The sequence below is a fragment of the Semicossyphus pulcher genome, unplaced genomic scaffold (genome assembly GCF_022749685.1).
Source record: "Semicossyphus pulcher isolate SPU_LCO1_2020_fin unplaced genomic scaffold, fSemPul1.0.p SCAF_8, whole genome shotgun sequence".
NCBI lineage: Eukaryota > Metazoa > Chordata > Actinopteri > Labriformes > Labridae > Semicossyphus > Semicossyphus pulcher.
The window spans coordinates 22291578-22302722 of NW_027211759.1; the positions used below are offsets into that span (position 1 = coordinate 22291578).

The 11145-nt window shown below is 42.7% G+C and overlaps 2 protein-coding genes across 2 annotated transcripts; both read right to left on the minus strand.

The window, feature by feature from the left end:
• Positions 1-788: 788 nt before the first annotated feature.
• Positions 789-11031, minus strand: LOC138612707 (receptor-type tyrosine-protein phosphatase eta-like). Its single transcript, XM_069686109.1, has 8 exons — positions 11028-11031; positions 10818-10915; positions 10215-10290; positions 2921-3181; positions 2481-2741; positions 1458-1718; positions 1181-1278; positions 789-797 (listed from the first exon to the last, which is right to left on the minus strand). Exons 1-8 carry the CDS (start codon positions 11029-11031, stop codon positions 789-791), a joined length of 1068 nt encoding a protein of 355 aa, XP_069542210.1.
• On the minus strand, positions 5806-9515 carry LOC138612604 (receptor-type tyrosine-protein phosphatase eta-like). Its single transcript, XM_069685963.1, has 5 exons — positions 8773-9515; positions 8333-8593; positions 7310-7570; positions 6870-7130; positions 5806-6107 (listed from the first exon to the last, which is right to left on the minus strand). Exons 1-5 carry the CDS (start codon positions 8972-8974, stop codon positions 5806-5808), a joined length of 1287 nt encoding a protein of 428 aa, XP_069542064.1. The 5' UTR covers positions 8975-9515.
• Positions 11032-11145: the final 114 nt, after the last annotated feature.

Sequence of the window (11145 nt, forward strand, 5' to 3'; positions counted from 1 at the left end):
TCCAGCTTCTTTGTGTCATGGGATCCACTTTCAGTTCTTCATGTTTCCACACTTCTTAACAAAGACACCCAAAGTTATCTTGAGCACCTCATCTGACTCCTGATATGAGCGAGTAACTACAGGTTGATGTGAACCGTTCCCTGAATCACTGAGCCTTTCACACTACAATAAAAGCTGAGACATGCCAGCTTGTTGGGAAACCTTTTCCAACTGCTGAGTAACAACCTCATTCTTGTCCCAACCAGTGTTTGTGTCCAAAGCTGATTTACAAAAACAAAACTGGACCAAAAATCAATGCTGACTTTTACTACACAGGTTATCGCTCTTGTCATCACCATTGTCCAGTAAAACAGCAGCATAACTGTGGCTGCAGTCAACAACCACAAGAGAACTTGTTATTCTGCTTCTGAACCTTCTTCTTGCATCAATCTGGCAATCATCATGGCTTTCTTCTGGTGACAATGTTACCAGCAGATATCAGTTATCCAGATATCCAAGCCCAGACTTTCTCTTAATCATGCTTGTTCACAGTCCGACCAGAAACGTGAGACACGGAAATGGACGTTCAAGTTGAGAGGAAACATCTGCAACTGGATTGTTTCACAAGTAACCGTCATATAGAAGTAGACATCTGTTCATAGAGATTGAGTAAAAGCTGTATCTTCCTCAGAAGATACGAACGACTTTCCGAGATTGCAAATCCACCAATGCGTTCTTCCTCTTTTGCTTTCTACACCGATTGTTTTCCTGGATGCAACCAAAGCCTGCTCAAACAGAATTGGTCAATGCTACTCGCACTACAAACACAAACCAAAACCAAACAGAACTGACGCCAAAATCTTGTCCCTCACCAACAGACTCTTCATTCACATGCAGCTAACTATTTATAGAGATCATTCTTACAGTGACCCTGAGTATCATCCTGCCTGTGATCACTGCAGACAGTCTGCTCTAAAGGGTATCTTCTTCAGACTCTCACTACCTGACTGTATGAACCACATTTAGATGACTACTTACTTGTGTATTTGGAAACAGTGGTACTCTGTCCTTCAGTACTTTGATCATCTGCTACTGCAGTAACAGTTATTTCATACTGGACACCAGCAGTCAGGTTAGTAATGTCAATATGTGGTTGTTTCACATTCACAGTCCCGTGTATTTCTCCATGAGTCCACTGTACTGTAAACAAGGATCTCTGTCCTTCTGGTTCAGTCCAGGTCAGAAACATTGAGGATGTTGTGGCATTAAGGACAGAGAGATTCCTGACTACTTGAGGCTCTGTGAGTGCAGGATGAATGCAGGATGAGGAAGTAGAAAATCAGATAGAACCAATGGAAAAAACTATTGACTGTGGCAAGTAGAAATATATATAGAAGAGGAACAACATCAGACTAAGATGTGGCACAATAATTGACTCTAAGCACTGTTATAATGAAAAAGGTAATCCATCATCTTACTGGTAAAGTGAAAAGTCTCAGCCATTGCACTTTCTGTGGTGTTATCTCCAGCCACTGCTATCACAGTAAAATTGTACTGCACTCCAGCCGTCAGCTCAGTGATATTTTTGTTTGTTTCAGTGACACTGATGTTCCTGTTAGTTCCTCCATTAGTCCACTGTACTCTGTAGAAGGAGCTCTCTCCCTCTGGTTCAGCCCACATCAGAGAGATGGACGAGGTTGTGACTTGGCCGACAGTGAGCTTCCTGACTACTTCAGGCTCTGTGAGGGAGAAGGTGTTTTATGGGGGGAAACGTGTTGAAATGCACCCATATTTACAATCTATCCAATTTTTATTTCAGTCAAAGTCACAACAGCAACACTGCAACTAGACCCATGATGCCCCAGCTACATTGTTGAGCTGCTTCCCTGCTGCTGGAAGTTCATCCAGCTTCTTTGTGTCATGGGATCCACTTTCAGTTCTTCATGTTTCCACACTTCTTAACAAAGACATCCAAAGTCATCTTGAGCACCTCATCTGACTTCTGATATGAGCGAGTAACTACAGGTTGATGTGAACCGTTCCATGAATCACTGAGCCTCTCACACTACAATGAAAGCTGAGGCAAGCCAGCTTGTTGGGAAACCTTTTCCAACTGCTGAGTAACAACCTCATTCTTGTCCCAACCAGGGTTTGTGTCCAAAGCTGATTTACAAAAACACAACCGGACCTAAAAATAACGCAGACTTTTGCTTTCTACACCGATTGTTTTCCTGGATGCAACCAAAGCCTGCTCAAACAGAATTGGTCAATGCTACTCGCACTACAAACACAAACCAAAACCAAACAGAACTGACGCCAAAATCTTGTCCCTCACCAACAGACTCTTCATTCACATGCAGCTAACTATTTATAGAGATCATTCTTACAGTGACCCTGAGTATCATCCTGCCTGTGATCACTGCAGACAGTCTGCTCTAAAGGGTATCTTCTTCAGACTCTCACTACCTGACCGTATGAACCACATTTAGATGATTACTTACTTGTGAATTGGGAAACAGTGGTACTCTGTCCTTCAGTACTCTGATCACCTGCTACTGCAGTAACAGTTATTTCATACTGGACACCAGCAGTCAGGTTAGTAATGTCAATATTTGTTTGTTTCACATTTACAGTCCCGTGTATTTCTCCATGAGTCCACTGTACTTTATAGAAGGAGCTCTGTCCTTCTGGTTCAGTCCAGGTCAGAAACATTGAGGATGTTGTGGCATTAAGGACAGAGAGATTCCTGACTACTTGAGGCTCTGTGAGTGCAGGATGAATGCAGGATGAGGAAGTAGAAAATCAGATAGAACCAATGGAAAAAACTATTGACTGTGGCAAGTAGAAATATATATAGAAGAGGAACAACATCAGACTAAGATGTGGCACAATAATTGACTCTAAGCACTGTTATAATGAAAAAGGTAATCCATCATCTTACTGGTAAAGTGAAAAGTCTCAGCCATTGCACTTTCTGTGGTGTTATCTCCAGCCACTGCTATCACAGTAAAATTGTACTGCACTCCAGCCGTCAGCTCAGTGATATTTATGTTTGTTTCAGTGACACTGATGTTCCTGTTAGTTCTTCCATTAGTCCACTGTACTCTGTAGAAGGAGCTCTCTCCCTCTGGTTCAGCCCACATCAGAGAGATGGACGAGGTTGTGACTTGGCCGACAGTGAGCTTCCTGACTACTTCAGGCTCTGTGAGGGAGAAGGTGTTTTATGGGGGGAAACGTGTTGAAATGCACCCATATTTACAATCTATCCAATTTTTATTTCAGTCAAAGTCACAACAGCAACACTGCAACTAGACCCATGATGCCCCAGCTACATTGTTGAGCTGCTTCCCTGCTGCTGGAAGTTCATCCAGCTTCTTTGTGTCATGGGATCCACTTTCAGTTCTTCATGTTTCCACACTTCTTAACAAAGACACCCAAAGTCATCTTGAGCACCTCATCTGACTTCTGATATGAGCGAGTAACTACAGGTTGATGTGAACCGTTCCATGAATCACTGAGCCTCTCACACTACAATGAAAGCTGAGGCAAGCCAGCTTGTTGGGAAACCTTTTCCAACTGCTGAGTAACAACCTCATTCTTGTCCCAACCAGGGTTTGTGTCCAAAGCTGATTTACAAAAACACAACCGGACCTAAAAATAACGCAGACTTTTGCTTTCTACACCGATTGTTTTCCTGGACGCAACCAAAGCCTGCTCAAACAGAATTGGTCAATGCTACTCGCACTACAAACACAAACCAAAACCAAACAGAACTGACGCCAAAATCTTGTACCTCACCAACAGACTCTTCATTCACATGCAGCTAACTATTTATAGAGATCATTCTTACAGTGACCCTGAGTATCATCCTGCCTGTGATCACTGCAGACAGTCTGCTCTAAAGGGTATCTTCTTCAGACTCTCACTACCTGACCGTATGAACCACATTTAGATGATTACTTACTTGTGAATTGGGAAACAGTGGTACTCTGTCCTTCAGTACTCTGATCACCTGCTACTGCAGTAACAGTTATTTCATACTGGACACCAGCAGTCAGGTTAGTAATGTCAATATTTGTTTGTTTCACATTTACAGTCCCGTGTATTTCTCCATGAGTCCACTGTACTTTATAGAAGGATCTCTGTCCTTCTGGTTCAGTCCAGGTCAGAAACATTGAGGATGTTGTGGCATTAAGGACAGAGAGATTCCTGACTACTTGAGGTTCTGTGAGTGCAGGATGAATGCAGGATGAGGAAGTAGAAAATCAGATAGAACCAATGGAAAAAACTATTGACTGTGGCAAGTAGAAATATATATAGAAGAGGAACAACATCAGACTAAGATGTGGCACAATAATTGACTCTAAGCACTGTTATAATGAAAAAGGTAATCCATCATCTTACTGGTAAAGTGAAAAGTCTCAGCCATTGCACTTTCTGTGGTGTTATCTCCAGCCACTGCTATCACAGTAAAATTGTACTGCACTCCAGCCGTCAGCTCAGTGATATTTATGTTTGTTTCAGTGACACTGATGTTCCTGTTAGTTCTTCCATTAGTCCACTGTACTCTGTAGAAGGAGCTCTCTCCCTCTGGTTCAGCCCACATCAGAGAGATGGACGAGGTTGTGACTTGGCCGACAGTGAGGTTCCTGACTACTTCAGGCTCTGTGAGGGAGAAGGTGTTTTATGGGGGGAAACGTGTTGAAATGCACCCATATTTACAATCTATCCAATTTTTATTTCAGTCAAAGTCACAACAGCAACACTGCAACTAGACCCATGATGCCCCAGCTACATTGTTGAGCTGCTTCCCTGCTGCTGGAAGTTCATCCAGCTTCTTTGTGTCATGGGATCCACTTTCAGTTCTTCATGTTTCCACACTTCTTAACAAAGACACCCAAAGTCATCTTGAGTACCTCATCTGACTCCTGATATGAGCGAGTAACTACAGGTTGATGTGAACCGTTCCATGAATCACTGAGCCTCTCACACTACAATGAAAGCTGAGGCAAGCCAGCTTGTTGGGAAACCTTTTCCAACTGCTGAGTAACAACCTCATTCTTGTCCCAACCAGGGTTTGTGTCCAAAGCTGATTTACAAAAACACAACCGGACCTAAAAATAACGCAGACTTTTGCTTTCTACACCGATTGTTTTCCTGGATGCAACCAAAGCCTGCTCAAACAGAATTGGTCAATGCTACTCGCACTACAAACACAAACCAAAACCAAACAGAACTGACGCCAAAATCTTGTCCCTCACCAACAGACTCTTCATTCACATGCAGCTAACTATTTATAGAGATCATTCTTACAGTGACCCTGAGTATCATCCTGCCTGTGATCACTGCAGACAGTCTGCTCTAAAGGGTATCTTCTTCAGACTCTCACTACCTGACCGTATGAACCACATTTAGATGATTACTTACTTGTGAATTGGGAAACAGTGGTACTCTGTCCTTCAGTACTCTGATCACCTGCTACTGCAGTAACAGTTATTTCATACTGGACACCAGCAGTCAGGTTAGTAATGTCAATATGTGTTTGTTTCACATTTACAGTCCCGTGTATTTCTCCATGAGTCCACTGTACTTTATAGAAGGATCTCTGTCCTTCTGGTTCAGTCCAGGTCAGAAACATTGAGGATGTTGTGACATTAAGGACAGAGAGATTCCTGACTACTTGAGGCTCTGTGAGTGCAGGATGAATGCAGGATGAGGAAGTAGAAAATCAGATAGAACCAATGGAAAAAACTATTGACTGTGGCAAGTAGAAATATATATAGAAGAGGAACAACATCAGACTAAGATGTGGCACAATAATTGACTCTAAGCACTGTTATAATGAAAAAGGTAATCCATCATCTTACTGGTAAAGTGAAAAGTCTCAGCCATTACACTTTCTGTGGTGTTATCTCCAGCCACTGCTATCACAGTAAAATTGTACTGCACTCCAGCCGTCAGCTCAGTGATATTTTTGTTTGTTTCAGTGACACTGATGTTCCTGTTATTTCTTCCATTAGTCCACTGTACTCTGTAGAAGGAGCTCTCTCCCTCTGGTTCAGCCCACATCAGAGAGATGGACGAGGTTGTGACTTGGCCGACAGTGAGGTTCCTGACTACTTCAGGCTCTGTGAGGGAGAAGGTGTTTTATGGGGGGAAACGTGTTGAAATGCACCCATATTTACAATCTATCCAATTTTTATTTCAGTCAAAGTCACAACAGCAACACTGCAACTAGACCCATGATGCCCCAGCTACATTGTTGAGCTGCTTCCCTGCTGCTGGAAGTTCATCCAGCTTCTTTGTGTCATGGGATCCACTTTCAGTTCTTCATGTTTCCACACTTCTTAACAAAGACACCCAAAGTCATCTTGAGCACCTCATCTGACTTCTGATATGAGCGAGTAACTACAGGTTGATGTGAACCGTTCCATGAATCACTGAGCCTCTCACACTACAATGAAAGCTGAGGCAAGCCAGCTTGTTGGGAAACCTTTTCCAACTGCTGAGTAACAACCTCATTCTTGTCCCAACCAGGGTTTGTGTCCAAAGCTGATTTACAAAAACACAACCGGACCTAAAAATAACGCAGACTTTTGCTTTCTACACCGATTGTTTTCCTGGATGCAACCAAAGCCTGCTCAAACAGAATTGGTCAATGCTACTCGCACTACAAACACAAACCAAAACCAAACAGAACTGACGCCAAAATCTTGTCCCTCACCAACAGACTCTTCATTCACATGCAGCTAACTATTTATAGAGATCATTCTTACAGTGACCCTGAATATCATCCTGCCTGTGATCACTGCAGACAGTCTGCTCTAAAGGGTATCTTCTTCAGACTCTCACTACCTGACCGTATGAACCACATTTAGATGATTACTTACTTGTGAATTGGGAAACAGTGGTACTCTGTCCTTCAGTACTCTGATCACCTGCTACTGCAGTAACAGTTATTTCATACTGGACACCAGCAGTCAGGTTAGTAATGTCAATATTTGTTTGTTTCACATTTACAGTCCCGTGTATTTCTCCATGAGTCCACTGTACTTTATAGAAGGATCTCTGTCCTTCTGGTTCAGTCCAGGTCAGAAACATTGAGGATGTTGTGGCATTAAGGACAGAGAGATTCCTGACTACTTGAGGCTCTGTGAGTGCAGGATGAATGCAGGATGAGGAAGTAGAAAATCAGATAGAACCAATGGAAAAAACTATTGACTGTGGCAAGTAGAAATATATATAGAAGAGGAACAACATCAGACTAAGATGTGGCACAATAATTGACTCTAAGCACTGTTATAATGAAAAAGGTAATCCATCATCTTACTGGTAAAGTGAAAAGTCTCAGCCATTGCACTTTCTGTGGTGTTATCTCCAGCCACTGCTATCACAGTAAAATTGTACTGCACTCCAGCCGTCAGCTCAGTGATATTTTTGTTTGTTTCAGTGACACTGATGTTCCAGTTATTTCTTCCATTAGTCCACTGTACTCTGTAGAAGGAGCTCTCTCCCTCTGGTTCAGCCCACATCAGAGAGATGGACGAGGTTGTGACTTGGCCGACAGTGAGGTTCCTGACTACTTCAGGCTCTGTGAGGGAGAAGGTGTTTTATGGGGGGAAACGTGTTGAAATGCACCCATATTTACAATCTATCCAATTTTTATTTCAGTCAAAGTCACAACAGCAACACTGCAACTAGACCCATGATGCCCCAGCTACATTGTTGAGCTGCTTCCCTGCTGCTGGAAGTTCATCCAGCTTCTTTGTGTCATGGGATCCACTTTCAGTTCTTAATGTTTCCACACTTCTTAACAAAGACACCCAAAGTTATCTTGAGCACCTCATCTGACTCCTGATATGAGCGAGTAACTACAGGTTGATGTGAACCGTTCCATGAATCACTGAGCCTCTCACACTACAATAAAAGCTGAGGCAAGCCAGCTTGTTGGGAAACCTTTTCCAACTGCTGAGTAACAACCTCATTCTTGTCCCAACCAGGGTTTGTGTCCAAAGCTGATTTACAAAAACACAACCGGACCTAAAAATAACGCAGACTTTTGCTTTCTACACCGATTGTTTTCCTGGATGCAACCAAAGCCTGCTCAAACAGAATTGGTCAATGCTACTCGCACTACAAACACAAACCAAAACCAAACAGAACTGACGCCAAAATCTTGTCCCTCACCAACAGACTCTTCATTCACATGCAGCTAACTATTTATAGAGATCATTCTTACAGTGACCCTGAGTATCATCCTGCCTGTGATCACTGCAGACAGTCTGCTCTAAAGGGTATCTTCTTCAGACTCTCACTACCTGACCGTATGAACCACATTTAGATGATTACTTACTTGTGAATTGGGAAACAGTGGTACTCTGTCCTTCAGTACTCTGACCACCTGCTACTGCAGTAACAGTTATTTCATACTGGACACCAGCAGTCAGGTTAGTAATGTCAATATTTGTTTGTTTCACATTTACAGTCCCGTGTATTTCTCCATGAGTCCACTGTACTTTATAGAAGGATCTCTGTCCTTCTGGTTCAGTCCAGGTCAGAAACATTGAGGATGTTGTGGCATTAAGGACAGAGAGATTCCTGACTACTTGAGGCTCTGTGAGTGCAGGATGAATGCAGGATGAGGAAGTAGAAAATCAGATAGAACCAATGGAAAAAACTATTGACTGTGGCAAGTAGAAATATATATAGAAGAGGAACAACATCAGACTAAGATGTGGCACAATAATTGACTCTAAGCACTGTTATAATGAAAAAGGTAATCCATCATCTTACTGGTAAAGTGAAAAGTCTCAGCCATTGCACTTTCTGTGGTGTTATCTCCAGCCACTGCTATCACAGTAAAATTGTACTGCACTCCAGCCGTCAGCTCAGTGATATTTATGTTTGTTTCAGTGACACTGATGTTCCTGTTAGTTCTTCCATTAGTCCACTGTACTCTGTAGAAGGAGCTCTCTCCCTCTGGTTCAGCCCACATCAGAGAGATGGACGAGGTTGTGACTTGGCCGACAGTGAGGTTCCTGACTACTTCAGGCTCTGTGAGGGAGAAGGTGTTTTATGGGGGGAAACGTGTTGAAATGCACCCATATTTACAATCTATCCAATTTTTATTTCAGTCAAAGTCACAACAGCAACACTGCAACTAGACCCATGATGCCCCAGCTACATTGTTGAGCTGCTTCCCTGCTGCTGGAAGTTCATCCAGCTTCTTTGTGTCATGGGATCCACTTTCAGTTCTTCATGTTTCCACACTTCTTAACAAAGACACCCAAAGTTATCTTGAGCACCTCATCTGACTCCTGATATGAGCGAGTAACTACAGGTTGATGTGAACCGTTCCATGAATCACTGAGCCTCTCACACTACAATGAAAGCTGAGACATGCCAGCTTGTTGGGAAACCTTTTCCAACTGCTGAGTAACAACCTCATTCTTGTCCCAACCAGGGTTTGTGTCCAAAGCTGATTTACAAAAACAAAACTGGACCAAAAATCAATGCTGACTTTTACTACACAGGTTATCGCTCTTGTCATCACCATTGTCCAGTAAAACAGCAGCATAACTGTGGCTGCAGTCAACAACCACAAGAGAACTTGTTATTCTGCTTCTGAACCTTCTTCTTGCATCAATCTGGCAATCATCATGGCTTTCTTCTGGTGACAATGTTACCAGCAGATATCAGTTATCCAGATATCCAAGCCCAGACTTTCTCTTAATCATGCTTGTTCACAGTCCGACCAGAAACGTGAGACACGGAAATGGACGTTCCAGTTGAGAGGAAACATCTGCAACTGGATTGTTTCACAAGTAACCGTCATATAGAAGTAGACATCTGTTCATAGAGATTGAGTAAAAGCTCTATCTTCCTCAGAAGATACGAACGACTTTCCGAGATTGCAAATCCACCAATGCGTTCTTCCTCTTTTGCTTTCTACACCGATTGTTTTCCTGGATGCAACCAAAGCCTGCTCAAACAGAATTGGTCAATGCTACTCGCACTACAAACACAAACCAAAACCAAACAGAACTGACGCCAAAATCTTGTCCCTCACCAACAGACTCTTCATTCACATGCAGCTAACTATTTATAGAGATCATTCTTACAGTGACCCTGAGTATCATCCTGCCTGTGATCACTGCAGACAGTCTGCTCTAAAGGGTATCTTCTTCAGACTCTCACTACCTGACCGTATGAACCACATTTAGATGATTACTTACTTGTGTATTTGGAAACAGTGGTACTCTGTCCTTCAGTACTTTGATCATCTGCTACTGCAGTAACAGTTATTTCATACTGGACACCAGCAGTCAGGTTAGTAATGTCAATATGTGGTTGTTTCACATTCACAGTCCCGTGTATTTCTCCATGAGTCCACTGTACTGTAAACAAGGATCTCTGTCCTTCTGGTTCAGTCCAGGTCAGAAACATTGAGGATGTTGTGGCATTAAGGACAGAGAGATTCCTGACTACTTGAGGCTCTGTGAGTGCAGGATGAATGCAGGATGAGGAAGTAGAAAATCAGATAGAACCAATGGAAAAAACTATTGACTGTGGCAAGTAGAAATATATATAGAAGAGGAACAACATCAGACTAAGATGTGGCACAATAATTGACTCTAAGCACTGTTATAATGAAAAAGGTAATCCATCATCTTACTGGTAAAGTGAAAAGTCTCAGCCATTGCACTTTCTGTGGTGTTATCTCCAGCCACTGCTATCACAGTAAAATTGTACTGCACTCCAGCCGTCAGCTCAGTGATATTTTTGTTTGTTTCAGTGACACTGATGTTCCAGTTAGTTCTTCCATTAGTCCACTGTACTCTGTAGAAGGAGCTCTCTCCCTCTGGTTCAGCCCACATCAGAGAGATGGACGAGGTTGTGACTTGGCCGACAGTGAGCTTCCTGACTACTTCAGGCTCTGTGAGGGAGAAGGTGTTTTATGGGGGGAAACGTGTTGAAATGCACCCATATTTACAATCTATCCAATTTTTATTTCAGTCAAAGTCACAACAGCAACACTGCAACTAGACCCATGATGCCCCAGCTACATTGTTGAGCTGCTTCCCTGCTGCTGGAAGTTCATCCAGCTTCTTTGTGTCATGGGATCCACTTTCAGTTCTTCATGTTTCCACACTTCTTAACAAAGAC